Source organism: Monodon monoceros, unplaced genomic scaffold, assembly GCF_005190385.1.
Source record: "Monodon monoceros isolate NGI ecotype Baffin Bay Population unplaced genomic scaffold, NGI_Narwhal_1 Super_Scaffold_7, whole genome shotgun sequence".
Taxonomy (NCBI): domain Eukaryota; kingdom Metazoa; phylum Chordata; class Mammalia; order Artiodactyla; family Monodontidae; genus Monodon; species Monodon monoceros.
The window spans coordinates 65,429,623-65,449,091 of NW_021703784.1; the positions used below are offsets into that span (position 1 = coordinate 65,429,623).

Below are 19,469 nucleotides of genomic sequence, written 5' to 3' on the forward strand. Positions count from 1 at the left end.
TGAAAAACACCAACGTTAAAAAGAAATATGGCAACCCCCCCCCCCCCCCGCCCAAAAAGCAGCCTCTCTCATCCTTCTCACCCTACTGTTAGGTATAACGTTCTTATTAAAAGTGTGCTTAGGAACCGCTTACTAAAGTTAAACATGCTTTGGTATTATCACTAACCAGTCTTCATCTCTTTGCACAGGTGAGAACCCTCACATAGGCATAGATATGATAGACAATGATCAAGGCTCAAGCAGTCCCAGTAACGATGAAGCAGCAATGGCTGTCATAATGAGCCTCTTGGAAGCAGATGCTGGGCTCGGTGGTCCTGTTGACTTTAGCGACTTGCCATGGCCGCTGTAAACACTACATGTTGCTTTGGCGACAGCTACAGTATCAAAGTGCGTTACTGATGGAGTTATGCAGTCTGTGAAGCTTACCGGATAAGGAGAGAACAGCTTTTATGTACTGTCTTCATAAAAGCCATCTCAGAGCCATTGATACAAGTCAATCTTACTATGTGTAACTTCAGACAAAGTGGAACTAAGCCTGCTCCAGTGTTTCCTCATCATTGATGATTATTGGGCTAGCTGTGGATAGCTTGCATTAATTGTATATTTTGGATTCTGTTTGTGTCGAATTTTTTAATCAATCATTGTGCACAGAAGCATCATTGGTAGCTTTTATATGCAGATGGTCATTTCAGATGTATGGTGTTTTTACACTACAAAGAAGTTCCCCATGTGGATATTTCTTATACTAATTGTATCATAAAACCGTTTATTCTTCCTTGTAAGAATCCTTTACTATAAATATGGGTTAAAGTATAATGTATTAGTTAAATATTTTTAATAAATGTTTCCCTTGTTCTATAAATATTGTTCACATTTCAAATAATTAGAAAAATCCTACAGGGAAAAAAAATGCCACAGGGCTGGATCATCAATTTTCCATGGTGGGTGTTTGTTTAAGGATGAGCCACACCAAAAGCATTTACAGTGCTTTTCTGGCCTTCATAACAATTCTAGGGCATACATAATTTCCCTGTGTTACTAGTTTAGCTGTACTATATTTTTGCTATACTGTAATTTCAGTTTCTGTGAGAGCAAAGAAAGATGTTACTGCTTAAACACAAACTGCAAATCCTCTGAAATTTTACAAAATCAAGATTAGATAGAACAGACTGGCTTCTCTAATGTACAACTCCTCTACTACTCACAGCTGTATGGCTTCAAACAGTAAGTGACCCTGGACCCAAAGCACCTAAATACTTCTGATTTCTTCATGAATTGGGCCACAGAATATTAAAAAAACAAAACAAACCAAAAACAGTTTCATGAAAAATTTGCTAGGCAGACCATCATAGTATAATGGAGAAAACACTGACCTGGTGTCAGAATTTGGCTCTGAAACTTAAGGTTACTGTAGGACCTAGTAAAGGTATTTCATCCTTCATATCAGGTTGGGCTAGAAAATGAAAATATTCCCTTTTCAGCTCTAACAATGTTTTGGATTTATAGTTTATTTTATATAATTAGTGGGGAATATAAGTGCCTCATCACTCACACATATACCAAACTGGAGTTCCTTGAGCTACCTGGTTTCTAGTTATACTGACACCAACAAGACAGGATATCTGCTAATTATGAGATGGAAAATCTGGTCACGGTGGTTATAAAGATCAGAAACATTAAAACAATGGAATTTTATTTTGATGAAAAACGAGTTTACAATCATTTAGTAAATGAAGAGCAAACACTTCATCTTCCTATCCCATAACTCAAAAAAAATCATTAGTAAATAAATATCTGTGAACAGATTAAGGGTAAGGCCGACTGGATAATAAACCACCTGAAGGTCACACTCCCTGCATGGGACGGCACTGGAGATAACTGATATGGGCATGGAATCTCATCCTAATCATTCAAATAAGCCCAATGATACTCATTTTTTGTTCATCATGGGCAGCAAACTATACACATTTCACTGAAAGAACACTTTGATAGAAGCACTTATTTAAATTATATTGTGCATCACAACTATAAAAATGGCTTGAACAGTTCCACTTAACCACCATATATAAAGTGCAACTATATAATATTCTACATTTTATCTGGGGTGTGATGAATATCAACCTAGACTGAAAGTACCCCAGCTGCCAATTTCCGCCACTTCTGAAAAGATCTAGATGTGTGAAAAAGGACTGTCCCCCAAAGAACCAATTCCACAAACCTACCGGTAAACAAATACATTTATATAACTGGAACCTCAAGAAGCTAGAGTTGTACTCACTTAAAAAACCATTCAGCTACCTTTGGTCTTTAAAAAAGTCTACACTGCAATATCCTAAACATCCGTGCGTCTCACTGCAGAGAGCGGCCTTGCAGTGCAGGATGAGGAGAGTGCAGCGTCGCTGCGAAGAGTAGCATGCTATGGTTTCAAGCAACATCACCATCACAGCGTCGGATTCTGTGCGTCAGGATCGAGGTCATTGTTGCTAGAAGGGGGATGGATAGGGAGAATATCCAGCTCATCCACTTGAGGAGTTGGGTGCATGACCACCAGCTGGTCCTGGGGAATGTCTGCGGCAGCTGCTGCAAGGTTGGTGATAGACTTACTCTTCACACACTGGAAGTCTACATGCCGACTCTTTCCTTCTTCCTTCTCCCAAGACATTCGAATAAAGGGCCTTTGGACGTAGTTGTAAATCACTTCTGGGCGGCCCCCAGGCCTTTTCTTTACTTTTTCTTTGTAGGTTGGATAACCTGAAGGAGAGGGAGGTTTTAAAAACTGAGGATACGCACGCACACACACATGTATGCACACCCACATGGGTCCCCACATTCCTCACCCAATTTAACCTAACCTAAAGAGGGTTACTGTAGTTCTTGAACAAACAAATTAAAACAAAGAAGGGAATTCAATATTCTATCCCCTTGGTCATTAGTTCAACAGCAAGAAACTGAAATCCTACTGATGTAATTCACAAAACCTCCCACCATCCACCAACTACCAGAATAATATTCAGAAAGCATGGAGGGGCTGGGTCCCTAATACAATGGTATGTAATCTAGTGCACCATGGGCTCTAGTTGTATATCCTTAATATCCCCGAACCCTTCCCTTCGCAGGATTATCTGGCCTCAAGGCCTGCAACTTACTGCAGTATTAGCCTTCTACTTTTGTGTGTGTGTGTGTGTGTGTGGTACATGGGCTTCTCACTGTTGTGGCCTCTCCCGTTGCGGAGCACAGGCTCCGGACACGCAGGCTCAGCGGCCATGGCTCACGGGCCCGGCCGCTCCGCGGCATGTGGGATCTTCCCGGACCGGGACACGAACCCGTGTCCCCTGCATCGGCAGGTGGACTCTCAACCACTGTGCCACCAGGGAAGTCCCCATAGCCTTCTACTTTCTTTAAACGTAAATCTCATCTTCATATTTTTCTGGGTTTTTCTTTCCTTTTTACTGTTAAGTGACAAGGAGCCTTAGAACTCTCCAGCTTCACTAATTCCAGGTACTTCTGCACCTAGGTCAGCAAAGCCAATATTTTAACCCCTATATCATTTAAATGTTACTACTCTCAACAACCAGGCAGTTCATTTAGATTGGCAATGGACAAATTGCCAATGGCCAAAGCAGCTGTGGACAAAAAAAAACGTTGCTTGCCATGTCAGTAAACAAGGATGTTGCGGCCATCAAGCCATCAGCCACTGCAGCCACCCGCACCCAAGGATGCTCCTGAGGGGAATTCAGGATGGAGAAAAACAGGATACTGGCCCTAGACAGTTAAGATGCGTATCAAAGGAATAATTGCAACAAGCCTAGACTCCTGCATCTCCCCAAACATAGAGAGGCGCTAAAATCATTAACTTGAGATGTCTGTTTTTTGTGATGAGCAGTAATCTTCTGATTTTTTTTTCCCCCAGCAAAAACTCCTATATATCCTGGCTCCTCCCTTACCTCTTTGGAACAGTTTCTCAGAGGTGTCTGAGAGGCTGTATCACAGGCTATAGTCCTCAGTAAGGCCACCGAATAAAACATAATTCTGAACATTTAGGTTGTGCATTTTTTTCAGTCAACACAGCTTTCCCTAATTAATTATATCTTCCTCATCTTAGATGATAATCACTGAAGAGTAACAACTGGTAACAACCATCCTGGTTTTGGAAAAATTTCAGTCATTTACTAGTAAGGCAATTTCTCTGAAGACATACTTTCCTTAGATGCTATCAAAAGTTCCTTCTCTCCTTCCCACAAGCATGAATTGCTAGTTTAGACCAAGTACTGGCGAACATTTTCTGTAAAGGGCCAGACGGTAACCTATCTCAGGCTTGTAGGCCATATGGTCTCTATCACACCCACTCAACTATGCCGTTGTAAAGTGAAATCAGCCACAGACAATACATAAATTAATGAGCATGTCTATGTTCCAATAAAACTTGATTTATAAAAAACAGGTAATGGGCTGGATTTGGCCCATAGGCCATAGATAGACCATAGTTAGAATCAGAAAAAAATACAAAGGCCTCACATAGTAGGGACTCAATTAAGGATTCTTGCATAGGAGGATGTTATGTAGGCATCGTAGGTAGCTAGTATATTTAGCCACGTGTGGCGTGTGTATGTGGTTGAGGTGAGGGGGAACAGGGGCAAGGACTAAATACCTTCTAAGGACCTTCTGTAGAATGTCTTCTTTGTTTCATACTTCCACTCAATTACCAGCTGAAGGGCAGCAGTAGAGATCAGAAAGGTTTCTACCCTCTATTATTCCCTTGTCCTTGATTGCTTTTGGACTATTAAAAGTCTTTAAAATTCCCATCTCAGTGTATTCCACTCTGCCCTCCACACAGAATCGCCACTCTAACACAAGTGTAATCATATTACATCCTTGCTTTAAAACTACCAATGACGCCCTCATGCTTAAAGAGGAAGGTCCATCCTCCTCAGCACAGTATATAAGGCTTTATTTTTTACAATCTAGTTCCAACCCACTTGTCATCAGGCTTCAGATCAAATAACTGCTCCCCTGCCCACTCATCTAAAGTAGCTCCCTCCAGTTACCTTCTCTTTAGCTCTGAAAGGAAACAGCTAAATCCCATCGTTTGCAAAATCACAGAAGAGGGGACATACTGGTGAAGCTAATGTGTCCTCTTTTTTAAGCCCAAAGTTTCCTCCCCTTCCCACAAAGACCCTGTTTCTGGTCATTCTTCCCTATGTCTCAGCAGCCCATTACAGCGATCTCCAGAAGCTTATCTGGTCATTGATTTGAACACCACAATCTTCGTTATCACCATCACAAACACAGAAATTACTATGTGCTAGGCCCTATTTTAATTCATTCTGTCCTCACAATAACCCTATAAAGTACTTATTAATGCTCCCATTTTAGATGAGGAAACGAAGGCAAAGAGAAGTAAAGTGCCTTGGCCAAGGTCATACAGCTATTAAATCATAGGCTCTGAACACAAGCAGTCTTTACCCTTTACCATGGTATGCCAAAGAAGATATTTTGTTTTTAGTAAGGACACTTTAAAATAAAAGAAGCATCTGACAAAAATTCATTTAAATCATAAAGTAAAAAGCAATCTAAAAAGTATGCATTTAAGTCAGATGAAGTACATTTGCAATTCAATTTAATTTGAAAATAAGCTATTATACTTTAAGACACTAGAAAGCTACTAGCACTGTTTTTACATGAATTTTCAGGAAGTACTGGATTTTAATTCTGTTGAGCTTTGATCACGATCACTACTAGGCAAAGAGTCCTGTCAGTCTTACGGGAATATACACGCATGCGTGCCAAACACACTACATGGGCTTAGTCAAAAATGCATTAAGTCAGGCAACGGCAGAAAAGACAAATTCATATCTCTATATTGCTAGGGATCTTATGGAATGAATAATAATTTCTAATGGGCTTCTATTTATCATCTCAGAAAAAGAAAACTGATTTTTGTTATTTATATGTCTACTGCATGAGCATTCAGTAATCATTTGTCTGAATTTTTAAATATTCAAACTATATTCTCAATGGGATCCAGTTGTTTAACCTTGCTTTTTTCAAAAGAAAATTAATAGAAAATAGTGAAAATGTCTTACCTTCTATTCCCAATCTAATCTTCTTAAGACCCCTCTCCTTCAAAACTGATTTGGCCACATCTCTGTTTTCAATGTACTTGAAAAATCTATATAATTTTGTGCTATAAATAACTGGAAACAAAGAGACAAAAATATTTTCTTATTAAAATCAAAGTACTTGGAGATGACTCAAGTTTATCTTGATCATCAAAGGGGCCTGACAACCCTAAAAGCCCAAATAATGGATGCAGTGATGCCAAAGGATGACTAGCCAACATGACAGGACAATTCAGTACAGTTAATACATAAGCAAATGTCTACATAAGTTGAAACAAGAAAAGCTTTAATAACCAATCAGATAACCCAATCCATAGGAAGAATCTCCTTCTGAAAGATATATCATATACAAACTTACTGGAATGGGGTCTGCCCCAATTTCTTCAAATAAAGAGAACCAAAAAAAAGGTATCAATAGCACATGATTATCAACAGGCAAAGTAAAGGACTTTGCTCTGATGCCTACAAGGCCTCATCTGGAGGGGAAAAAACTGCCTTGTCAGAAAGTACAAAATGGATACATCTTGCATTTCATGGATTGAGCAACTATTAATAACTCCCCCAAAACAAAGGCCCACCCCACAAACTGTTTTCCATTCAGGCGAACAGTCCCATTTAATACTGATGTTAAAAATGGCAGATTCGAGCATGTTCTGCCTAGGTTAGTCTGTTTAGAGCAAACTGGCTTTGCAAAGGACAGACATTCCACTGACAACATGTTGAGTCTTCCAAATGTGCTGGGCACTTCAGGGAGTTAGACTGATGGACCTTCCTCGCCTTCTCTCTTTCAGGTGGAGTTATCTCCCTTAAAAGGTGAACTGCAAAGGTTTTTTCAAAAAAAGAAAAACACACTCACAAACCAAACATGCTGGTTTAAGAGCCAATAAAAGGAAAAAACGTATACAGAAGCTACTCATGGAGTAAATTTGTGATTATTACTACATCCTTAAGACTACTGATATTATTTTAAGATAAAGATTTTTTGACATCTCAGAATGGGTGGTGTTATAATGTCACATTTAGGAAAATCAGGCTGAAGAGACTATCTTATCTCTGTCTACTCAAATGTATCTTCTTTACGTTGGAACATCTTGGCACAAAATGAAACATATTTATAGACAAATTGAGTAAAAATGTTTCCAGTCCTTTTAAGCTTCAATGTTTAAGGTAAGAAACAAAAAACAAACCAAAAAACATTGAAATGAAAAGCTCAATAACTAAAAAGGAAAAGCCCAGGTCTATTATTATTCCTGTATCACTATAATATCATTTCTGTGCTCTACAGCTGGCTCTACTCTCTCGGAGTCAAACTTTTTGAAAAGTAAAAGTTTGTTCATTCCTTTTTCTACAAAGAAAATGATTTAGTGTATTTCTTCTGATTTTTGGTAACCTTTTATTTTTCCTGTGCTTTGTTCAACTTTTTATTCCACATATTATAGAAAACCATTGTCAGCAAAGAGCCTAGGAATGAGGAAATAGTAACATTTTATTATTCTAACTGTCCACAGAAGAGTCAGAATAGTCGTTCAAGTGTATCATGCAAAGGAAATGTCTCAATGTAAATTCTGAAAAGCGCTACGATAACGTAATCTAATGAAAATCTTTAGAATTAAAAAAGAATACCACTTAGTCTGCTTTATTTTTAGAGAAGGGTAAGTAAAATGGAAAAATCAGAGCTTAAAGGGCTCCATACTTTCTATAATCCTGTACTTTTTACTTAAACCCTAATCCTTACCGAGTCAACACAGACTGGAGGACAGAACAAGATGTTGGGCTATTTTACCTAGCTCCTCGAATCATTCTTTTAACTCTTTTTCTCAATCTATGAAGCTGTTCAAAAATACTAGATTGGGTTCACCATGAAAACAAAACCAAACCAATATGAAATAAATTTTCTAACAGAAAAAAAAAAAAATCAAAAGGTTCTAATCAGAAAAAGGTTGGAAGCGCAGTAAGAAAAAAGTTAGTCACTGCTGCCCAAGATGTGCCGTTTTGGTCAGAAATACCTAAAGTTCCGCAAACCTTTTCAGAAGGGTCACTGTACCCTCCAGGAACACTTATGACATTAAAAAAGGAATGTCTTAGAACTTAAAGTCATCTTTGCAATCACTGAGTTGAAGCTTCTCATTTTATATACACATAGTAATTCATCTAAAAAAAAAAACACTTATTTTTTTATTATCTACTATTCCAGGATCTACTTCTCTTGGATGCTTCTAAATGCAAAGAAAAAAATCATTAAGATCCAGATACTCAACAAAAAGCAAACCATTTCTGTGCATGACATGGGCGGGTACACTTTTTCTGTAAAGGGCCAGATAGTAAACACTTTGGGCTTTGCTAGCCATGCGGTCTTCATTCCAACTACTCCACTCTGCCATTGTAGCGAATAAGCAGCCACAGACAATACATATAACTTTGTTTATAAAAACAGGCAAAAGGCTGGATTTGGCCCACAGTCTGTAGTTTGCCAACTCCTGGTATAAGTAAGAGTTCAACATACTTTCTTTATAAAAACTGTCCTTTGATCAATATTGTAAAAGATAAAGAGAAAATTTGTGGCGATTTGAGAGAGAAAATATGCCACAGGACTTACTTTGTGAATATTCTTCTCCCATCTGTGGTGGATACTCTTCATCCCAATCAACCACATCATCGTCTGTAAGCACCACTATGTGGCATTCACGTTCCCCACTCTGGGCACTAGCTACCATGAGAGGCAGAATCATTTCTTCCAGGTAAAATTCGAACTGCCTACGAGCACCATCATTTGATAACTCATGCATTAGGGCACCTGAAATAAAAGCCACAAAAATATCTTCATTTTGGGGGTGACTGATAAGTAAAAGAAGAGCAAAAACAACAAACAAACAAAACAGCAGAGTAGTTCAGCATCTACTTCGGGATCCTGTAGACAATATAGTGGTTATTCTTTAGTCAACAAAACTTTGCCCAGGAAGAGTTCTTATGGAACTGTAGAATCTTACAGCAAGAAGGGCCAATTAAAGCCATCCAACACAAGCCCCTTCATTTTACACATCATGAAGCAATCTGCCTAAGGTTACAAAACTAATTTGCACAATCAGAATTACGTCTACCCTCCAGGGTATTTTTTACTACATAATTTTGTCTTCCATCAATGTATGCAGTTATATCTTAAAGTATATCCTAAGGATATTTTTTCAGATTATCCATACGAAATAAAATAGCCCCCATATTCCATCTCCCACATTTTCTTTCTCAGAAAATTATTTACAAACAACACTGATATTACTGCGTAGGAAGAGGAGTGAGATGAAAAGGGTCAACTGGCTTTGGGATAAGGATGGTAAAAGGTCAAGCAAAATATAGCACGGTACAGGAATTACATTGCTTATGTGACCCTAGAATTGAGAGGAATGAAAGATACACTTCACTTGATCCTTCTTAAGTACAGCCATAATGAACAACTTTAAGTTTCCAAATACATAGTCACAAACTCACCTGCACTGACCTAATCATTTTTATTTTATTCCTATTTCAATGGCAATGTCCTATCTCTTATCTAAGGCTCTACCATCACAGGAACTACTGGGAGGGTAAGAGAAGACACTAAAACTCAAATCTGTAGTCTCCCAAATTAGAGCTTTTTTTCCCCCTACAACATGTTGTCTAATTATATAATAACTATTAATATAATACATGATTAAATAATTATAATATTATGATTTAGCCATGTCTCTCTCTAGGCTGGCTACTTCCATTATGATTTTTTAAATTCCCTTTATAGTCAAACTCCTATATATATATAAACACATTCTCTTCCCCTAACTTCTGAACCAATTCCAATCTGACTTCCACACTCACTACTCAAAAGAGCCCTTGACATAGTCTCCAAATGACCTCTAGATTGTTCAAGACAATGAACATCTTTTTAAAAAACTTTTACTGAAGTATAGTTGATTTACAATGTTGTTAATTTCTGCAGTGATTCAGTTATACATATATTCTTTTTCATATTCTTTTCCATTATAGTTTATCACAGGATATTGAATATAGTTCCCTGTGTTATACAGTAGGACCTTTTTGTTTATCCATTCTATATATAATAGTTTGTATCTGCTAGTCCCAAACTCCCAATCCTTCCCTCCCCCATGCCCTTCTCCCTTGGCAATCACAAGTCTGTTCTCTATGTCTGTGAGTCTGTTTCTGTTTTGTAGATATATTCATTTGTATCATATTTTAGATTCCACAAATAAGTGATATCATACAGTATTAGTCTTTCTCTTTCTGACTTACTTCACTTACTATGATAATCTCTAGGTCCATCCATATCGCTGCAAATGGCATTATTTCATTCTTTTTTATGGCTGAGTAACATTCCAGTGTGTGTGTGTGTGTGTGTGTGTGTGTGTGTGTGTGTATGTGTGTGCGTGCGCGCACACATACATACACACACGCACACCACATCTTCTTTGTCCATTCATCTGTTGATAGACAACATTTAGGTAGTTTCCATGTCTTGGCTATTGTAAATAGTGCTGCTATGAAATAGGGGTGCATGTAACTTTTCAAATTAGTTTTGTCTGGGCATATGCGCAGGAGTGGGATTGCTGGATCATATGGCAACTCTATTTTTTTTTTGAGGAACCTCCATACTGTTTTCCATAGTGACTGCACCAATTTACATTCTCACCAACAGTGTAAGAGGGTTCCCTTTTCTCCACACCCTCTCCAGGATTTGTTATCTGTAGACTTTTTAATGATGGCCATTCTGACAGGTGTGAGGTGGTACCTCTAGTTTTGATCTGCATTTCTCTAATAATTAGCAATGACCAGCATCGTTTCATGTGCCCATTGGCCATCTGTATGTCTTCTTTGAAGAAATGTATATCTAGGTCTTCTGCCTGACAATCAACAACTTTTAATCATGATCCTATCTGACCTCTTGATGGAATGCCTTACAGGGACCACTCCCTCCTTAAAATACTCTCATCCCTAAGGTCTGATACCACCGTCCCTGGTTTTCTTTCTCCTCTCTGGCTGTTCTTCTTCAGTCACCTTTGTCAACTTTTTCTCCTCCAGCCTGTCATTAAGTATTGTTATTTCTCAGGGAAGTTCTAAGGTTTTTTTTCTCTCACCTTATGCTGACAATTCTCAAATTTATTCTACTAATTCTGCCTTCTGTATTCTAGATGCATTATATTCAACTGCCTCCTGGAAATCTCCACTCGGATGCCCCCTCACGGGCACCTCAAACTCAATATACTCCAAATTGAACTTAATCATTTCTGTCTCTATCTCTCTGCAGTGTTTTCGAAATCAGTAAATGGCACCACCATCCACTCAAGTTCTCAGAATCATCACAGAAGAGTGCTAATCATATAACAGGCTCTTAAATATTTGTAGAATAAATGAATGAATATTTGATTCCTTTTTCATCTCTTAATTCAATCATTCCCCAAGACCTAACAAGTCCACCTCTTAAATACATCTTGAATTGTGTCATTTCCTCTCTGGAAGATGCTATTTTCCAAAGACAGCTAAAATCTCTTATGCCACATGCTCTTCTGCAATGTGACTTTGGTATCTCCTCCCAGCAAGAGAAGTCCAATTCCTCTCTCCTTCAATTTAGGCTGGTTGTACTGACTTGCTTGTAACCAGGGGAGCACAGCAGAGGTGAGGGGAAAATGACTTGTGGTTCTGCCTTGGTCTTGGGAATGCTTGCTCTACAGATGCTTCCTCTCTGAACCCAGTCTCCAGGCCTGGAGAAGCCCAAGCCGCATGAAGAGGTCACGTGGAGCTACTCTGACAGTCTTCACTGAACCCAGCCTTTGAGTTGTCCCACTTCAGGTGCAGACATGTGAGTGAAGAAGCCTTCAGCCTTTTCAGTCACCTCATCCTTTCAATTCTTCACAAGATGAGGCCGCAGACATTGTGAAGCAGACATAAGCTATCTCTGTTGTACCCTGTCTGAATTCTTGGCCCACAAAATAAGAATAATCACACTTTATGCTACCAAGTTTGGAATGGTCTGTGACAGAACAACTGTTACAACCAAAACACAGTCCAGCCCCACTGCACCCCTGCCCCCTGCAGTCCACGTCATCAGTAACTCTAACCCAAACTACTGTAGAACCCATCAGTTTCCTCTGCCCCTGTGTAATTCATCTCCCCCACCGCAGCCAAAAAATCTAAATAGGTGTCTCTAGTTTAAATCTTTTATGGCTTGTACTATCCTTAGAATAAAAGTCCCAAATCCTCAACTTGGTCCTTTAAGCCTGTTATGTGTAAAAGGAGGTTCCAGATCAGTGTGCACAGTCCTTTAAATACTATCCATATAGTGATGACTCCCGCATATAAACAGCCCACACTTCTCTCTTTAGACATGTATACCCAATGCCCTACTCAGCATTTCTACTTGAAGGTCTAATAGGTATTTCAAATTTAACATGTCCAAAATCAAGCTTTTAAATTTCTGCTCCCCATGAAGTCTCCCCCCATCTCAATTAATGGCAACTCCACACTTCCAGGTAAAGTCCTTTTCTCTCTTTCCCACCTCATATTCAATCAGCAAGCAAATGCTTACAACTCTACCATCCAATATATCCAGAATCTGATCACTTCTCACTGTTTCCACCCTGATTTAAGCCACCATCATCTCTTATTTGAATTATGATAATAGCTTCCTAATTACCTCTTTGTGTGTATCTTAATTCCCCTTCCAGTCCATTTCCAACCCAATAGCCAACAGTGATTCTTTAAAGCATACGTCAGATCAGGAATACAGCACTGCATGAGTCTACATTGAATTCTGTGCGAACAGTGAGTCCATGAAATGGTAAAACATGGCAGCCTTACAGATCATATCACTTCTCTGTTCAAAACCCTCCAATGGCTTATCTCACTCAGAGTAAAAGCCAAAAGATAAAGGCCCTACACGACCTCGCTCCCCTGGACCTCATCTCCTACTACTGACACCCTCACTCACTCCACTCCAACTATACTAGCCTCTGCTGCTCTCAAACATACCAGGCAAACTGCTTCAACATTTGCTCTCACTGTTAACCTCTGTTTGGAATTTACTTCAATTTTCCTCTGCAATGAAAGCCTCTCATATTACTCTTTGACCCTTCCTTACTTTTTTCTCCCTCCTCAGCACATATCACTATCTAACATACCATGTTATTTGTTCATATGTTACTTGTTTACCTTGTCTATTGTCTGTCTCCCCCAAAAGAGTGTAAGTTCCATTAGAACAGGAAGTTTTGCCTGGTTTGTTCCTGCTGCATCCCCAGAACTTAGCACAGGGCTTGGTAGAGAATGTACAGTTAATAAACATTTATTTAGTTAATAAATTTTGTTTTCTCCCTACTTCTCTGGCCTTATATCTCACCACTCACGCTCCACCTCCTCCACTGTAGCCATGTTTCCCTTCTCTCAGTGCCTTAAGCATGTCATATTCCTTCCAACTTGAGAGCCTCTGCAAATACCATTTCTGCTGCCTGGAGAGCTTCTCACTCTCTTTTCCATTCCCTTAGGTCTCAGCTTTTTTTTTTTTTTTTTTTTTTTTTGCGGTACGCGGGCCTCTCACTGTTGTGGCCTCTCCCGTTGCGGAGCACAGGCTCCGGACGCACAGGTTCAGCGGCCATGGCTCACGGGCCCAGCCGCTCCGCGGCACGCGGGATCTTCCCGGACCGGGTCACGAACCCGTGTCCCCTGCATCGGCAGGCCGACTCTCAACCACTGTGCCACCAGGGAAGCCCTAGGTCTCAGCTTTAATGTCACTGACTCAGATAATCATCCTCCATAGCCCCTTTACCATACACCTGTCACAGCATCTCATTTCTTCACTGAATTTTCACAGCTTTTCATTACTTGTTGAATGCCTGTCTTCCCCACTAGACTGTAAACTCCATAAATGCAGGGACAATGTCTGTCTTGTTCATCACTATATGTACTATATGCATGGAACTCATTAAAAGCCTGATTAAGAAGGAAAAAAATTATACAAGTTAAATAGTAAACTAGAAATACGTAACTGGTAGGTAGGAATTAGAGATAAATAGCTGGAGGGACTTCCCTGGTGGCACAGTGGTTAAGAATCTGCCTACTGGGCTTCCCTGGTGGTGCAGTGGTTGAGATTCCGCCTGCCGATGCAGGGGACACGGGTTCGTGCCCCGGTCCGGGAAGATCCCGCGTGCCGTGGAGCGACTGGGCCCGTGAGCCATGGCCGCTGAGCCTGCGCGTCCGGAGCCTGTGCTCCGCAACGGGAGAGGCCGCAGCAGTGAGAGGCCCGCGTACCACAAAAAAAAAAAAGAATCTGCCTACCAATGCAGGGGACACAGGTTCGAGCCCTGGTCTGGGAAGATCCCACACACCGCAGAGCAACTAAGCCCGTGCGCCACAGCTACTGAGCCTGCGCTCTAGAGCCCACGAGCCACAACTACTGAAGCCCGGGCGCCTAGAGCCCATGCTCCGCAACAAGAGAAGCCAGCTGCAACGAGAAGCCCACGCACCGCAACAAAGAGTAGCCCCTTCTTGCCACAACTAGAGAAAGCCCGTGTGCAGCAACAAAGACCCAATGCAGCCAAAAATAAATAATACATTAAAAAAAAAAACAGCTGGAAATCTATGGTGTATATGTAATATCTGAAGCCACAGTGATGAATGGCATCACTTAGATTAATTGTATAGATTCTGTGAGAGAGAAGGTAGCTGAAGACAGAACAGTTGGGAAGGACCACATTCAACGTATGAAGGATCAGGGAGCAAGTGAGAGGAAAAAAAGCAGAAGACCTAAAAGATGGATGTCGAAGAGCCAAAGTCTTGAAGAAAGAGTGACTTAACAGTGAAACCTAAAGGAAATGCCTTTAAAGACAAGGGTACCAGAATTACCACTAAATTTAATATTGTTCAAAATATTATAGTCAATTCAGTAAGACAAAAAGATATAAAAACTTTTACTTACAACAGGGTCAATTATCTACCAAGAATATAAAAGAAACAACTGAAAAACTATTAGAAATAAAACAGAGTTTGGTTAGGTGGCTAAACACAAATATACAAAATTCAATAATTTTCTCATTTGTTAGCAGTTAGAAAATCTGAACATATTCTACACACAACAGTAACAAAAATACAAAATACCAAATAAACTTAATAAGACCATTGCAGAAGAAGACAAAAAAGAAAAGTGAATAAATGGAAAGACATAGCAGTTGGAGCAGGAGTCAGTATAATAAACCTGTTAATTCTTACAAAAAGTTAACTTCAAAGAATCAATGAAAAGCTCAAAAGTTTTCAAATGATATAGTTTTTTGAATGTCTACAATAGACACAGGTCAGATTTGAGTATGTTTGAGCCTGAGGATTACTCTATACAAAGAGGGAAAGACTAATGATACTAGAGAAGATGACAGTAAGTGGAACAGTGTCCTAAACAATGCATGAAGGGATAAAAAGAGTTTATTCTTTCAACAAATGTTTATTGAATCCTTACTATGTGCCTGGCACTACGGACATAAAGTTGAAAAGGTATAGTCCCTGTCCTCAAATTCAAACGGATTTAATGCTATAAACTGAAAAATAGAGCAAGACTGGGGTGGGGGAGAGAAAGGGGGGGGCGGGGGGGAGGGAGAGAGAGAGAGAGAAAGAGAGAGAGAGGGAGAGGGGGGAGGAAAGAGAGGAGACAGAGAGAAAACATAGAAGTGTCTCTGTCGTTTCAGTGTCTCTATATTTCTGTGACTCCAAACGTAGTCTCTGCCTCTTATCTCCCTTCTCAAACTAAATGTAACTTCAGTTTTTTGATATTTGTTTACAATCCCACTATCTCCCACGTGGATGGTGCCTTTCTTCCTGGGCCTTCTGAACTGGTCCTTTTGCAAACTTTAAATTTCATTTTCCATACCACTTTCACCCTGGACACTATATTTTCATTTCTCTTAGCCCCAGGCCTTCATTTGTGAGTCCAGCCCTGGTTCTCAAAACCTCTTCTGGATTACAGTGCTTACCTGGTAAAAGAATATAGACAGTGAAGAAATTATAGCCTAGTTGGGGAGCTACCAACCAAAGTTCCTTCACTATATGGTAAGCTCTATGACAGAAGATTAACAAGTCATTTCCTCACTGTACTAATCTTCTTGCCACTAAACATAGCATTCCTTCTGCCTGAAACACGCTTCCTCTTCCCTCTCCTCCAGAAAGCTTCCTCAAGCCCGCACACCGAAGTTAGGTACAGCTCCTACATGCTCATTTAGTACCCTATTCTTCCTCTAACACAATATAATTTACTTATCTGTTTTTCCCACTATACTGCAAGCATGATAAGGACAGGGGTCTTGTCTTTTCTTGTTGCTTTTTACATACCTAATATTTAGTATAAAGTGAGTATTCGATAAAAATGCAGAAAATGAGTGATAACTATGTAAACCATTAAACAAGTTGTTATTAAAGCATATTTTCTAATGCAGTTATTCACAATATATTTTCATGTGGAAATATAAAATAGCAATGTACAATATGATCCTTTAATATTTTTTATTTTACTTTATCTTTATTTCCTAATTTTGCTACTTTTTTAAAGCAAACCCTTATTTAACACTATGTGTCAAGCACTATCCATTTAATAATCTTCACAACAACCTTGTGAAGTAAGTAATATTACTGTCTCTCATTTTAAAGATGAGGCAACTAAGAAACAAGGTTTTAAGTAACTTGCCCAAGAAATCCAGGATGCTCTATTCAATATACATTTAGTACTTTTGTAATTTTAAGTAAGAGACAAAAAGACATTTTGGTGTAAAGTGCCATTACAATATTCAGTAAAGGCACATATTTGCAGGAAAAAATTCATTTTTGGACTCAAGTCTACACCTACAGTATCCTTTTATATTTTACAAGACCATTTCTATCTCTTCAAATTCTATATAGCTTTGTTGCAATAAAGTCTATGAGAATCTCTAAATTTCCAGTAATACATATTACAAGTAATCTAGAAACACAAGTATTAAAGGCCAAAAGTTTAGAAAAACCATATTACACATATTTTCTTTCTATTACACATAAATATTCTTACCTTTAATTCCATAACAAATAAATGATACTTAACAGTGATGACAAGGTAAACTATGTCCAAAGGATTACAGAACTAAAATCCATTCATCTATAAGGAATTCTTGTGTTTTTTTATCTGACAGTCACCAAAATTCAACATTTAATCATATAAAGTTAAAATAAAATGGTCCCATGAATAAAAAAACACAAAACTTTAAGTCAAAGAATTATAAATTAGAATAATTAATGCTCATGATTTCAAAAGAACATTTTTTAAGATGTGAACACTTTGTTCAAGTTTACAGCTGTACGCTTCAGCTGTCCAGCTACTTGACTTTAAACTTTTAAATATCATTTATATAGAAATGGACTCAAAGGTGGACCATCCAATCCTTTGTCCCTATGGAGACTTTAAATGTCTCGCAAAAAGAAAATGGTACTTAGGAACAGACCTAATAAGGCCACTCATTTTCAAGAAGTTAAATCATAATTAAGCATGAAGGTTCGCTACATTTAAATATATAGTAGTTGCCTTACAAATTTAAATAAAATTTCCCATTCACAATTTCTAACACATCAATGTTGAGAAGGTATGACCCCACTCTGCTAAACTAGTGTTGAGTTTAGGTAATGAAGTAAAGATAACCATATATCTGGGACTAACATATATCTATAATCACAGGTAGCAAACTTTTAAAATGGCTTCCCACATTATATAGGATAAAATGTAAGAATATTAGTTTAAAGACCTTCCATAATCTGGCCCCCCTATTTATTCCCATCCCCTTCCAGTCCCAATATAGTCTCTGCACCAACTAGGTTATTTCCAAAGTCTATCACTTACATCTGTAATCCCCAAATGAGTAACCTTCCTACTCCATTCTTGCTAAATCACTCCTATTCACTCTTTACTACCTGTCTTCTCTGAACTCTTCCCCAATCCCACTAGCCCACAGTGACATCTGCTTCTTCCGAACTTTTCCAACCACTTAATATACAAGTCAACATTTGATAATTCTCATATACATTTTGACTTTTCTGTGTATAATCACCTTTTTTCTTAGGCATGATGTAACAGTAAAAGGGAGGGGTGCTAAGGAAGGGAGTGACAGGAAAATATCAATCACAGAGTTAAGATTTCCAAAGGTCTAGACCCTGCTCTGAGACTATGTTTGAAGTTCTTGGATAAAGTCATTTAACCCTTTGTATAAATGAGGGCTAGGTACTTGGTATTCAATCTAAAATCTTTAATGACAAATACTCTTTTTGAGAATTATTTATATCTTTCAAAGTGGCTTAGGATGTTATATTACATGGCAAGTACAAAAAAATTATAAATTTTTGGTTGATGTGATCTGAGGAGTGAAGGCAAAATACCACTTGGCCAAAGCCAGGGCTCCCAAGCTGGGAGATGAAGACTGGCAACAAATGATAGAGGAAACAGTTGAAGAGGAAATCTGGGAGAGTCTATAAACAAAAAAATTATTAAAGGTGAAAGAAAGTTTTGGAAAATTACACCAAGAGCTTACAAAGATTTCTGTGGACTTTCACAAATAATCTTCATGGTATTAGTGTTCTAGAATTCAATTAAACAAATACTTGAAGTCTAGGTAAACAGCATTATTTCAGGCATTTCATTCCAATATATTTTAACTCTACAAACACTCACACACAAAACATCATACTTACTGAGATCTCTACATTTAATAGTACTATATTCAAAAGAGATACAAAGATAGTCGCAAGCTTCTCTCAGTTCAGGAATAGATATGCCATCAGGACAGCGGATTATTCCTGTTTTATAGTAATCCTGAAAAAAAAAAGTAAAGAATGCATAAAACATCTAGTGCACGAGGTAGGCAAAACTTATTATTAAGGTTGGGCTGGTAGAATTTTCAAAAATCGTGGTACTCTGAGGAATTGTGGAATTTTAAAGTTAGGTGGGACCTCCGTTCACCTAACCACTTTTTCATTTTACCAACAAGAAAAATTTATGTCCAAATGGGTTCACTGACTCACCCAGTTATTATAAAATTATTTAACAGCAGAGGTAAGATTAGCACCCAGGTCTCATTAATTATGCATCTCTTCTCTCTACTATATCATGCTAATGTATATGTATTCTCCCCCTTACAAATTATTTGTCTACATAACTACCATGCATTTTTTAAAAATTTGTTAAGGAAGTTAAATGATATATTTTAAGTTACCTTAAATATTACCTAGAGAATTGAGCAAAATTTAAGGTTTTTAGTAAAGAACTTCAAAATCATATCCAAGTATTCAAATATATGCAAACAGAACACACAATTAGAT

At 38.5% G+C, this 19,469-nt stretch overlaps 2 protein-coding genes across 13 annotated transcripts in view; one reads left to right on the forward strand and one right to left on the reverse strand.

The window, feature by feature from the left end:
* Positions 1–862, forward strand: part of ARNTL (aryl hydrocarbon receptor nuclear translocator like) — a 104,581-nt gene extending 103,719 nt beyond the window's left edge. For 8 of the 10 annotated variants that reach the window (XM_029207349.1, XM_029207348.1, XM_029207350.1 and 5 more), the window contains one exon: positions 189–800. In XM_029207349.1, coding sequence (XP_029063182.1) covers positions 189–349 — 161 coding nt within the window. In that variant the 3' untranslated portion in view covers positions 350–800. Of the gene's footprint in view, positions 1–188 lie in introns of all 10 variants that reach the window. The other 2 variants (XM_029207354.1, XM_029207356.1) reach the window with 1 other exon arrangement.
* Positions 863–1,661: 799 nt separating this feature from the next.
* The window catches only part of BTBD10 (BTB domain containing 10), a 70,320-nt gene continuing 52,512 nt past the window's right edge, over positions 1,662–19,469 (reverse strand). For 2 of the 3 annotated variants that reach the window (XM_029209153.1, XM_029209156.1), the window contains 4 exons: positions 18,843–18,963; positions 8,716–8,913; positions 6,084–6,194; positions 1,668–2,751 (listed from right to left, as the gene is read on the reverse strand). In XM_029209153.1, the coding sequence (XP_029064986.1) occupies positions 2,441–2,751; positions 6,084–6,194; positions 8,716–8,913; positions 18,843–18,963 (741 nt within the window). In that variant the 3' untranslated portion in view covers positions 1,668–2,440. Of the gene's footprint in view, positions 2,752–6,083; positions 6,195–8,715; positions 8,914–18,842; positions 18,964–19,469 lie in introns of all 3 variants that reach the window. The other variant, XM_029209155.1, reaches the window with a different exon arrangement.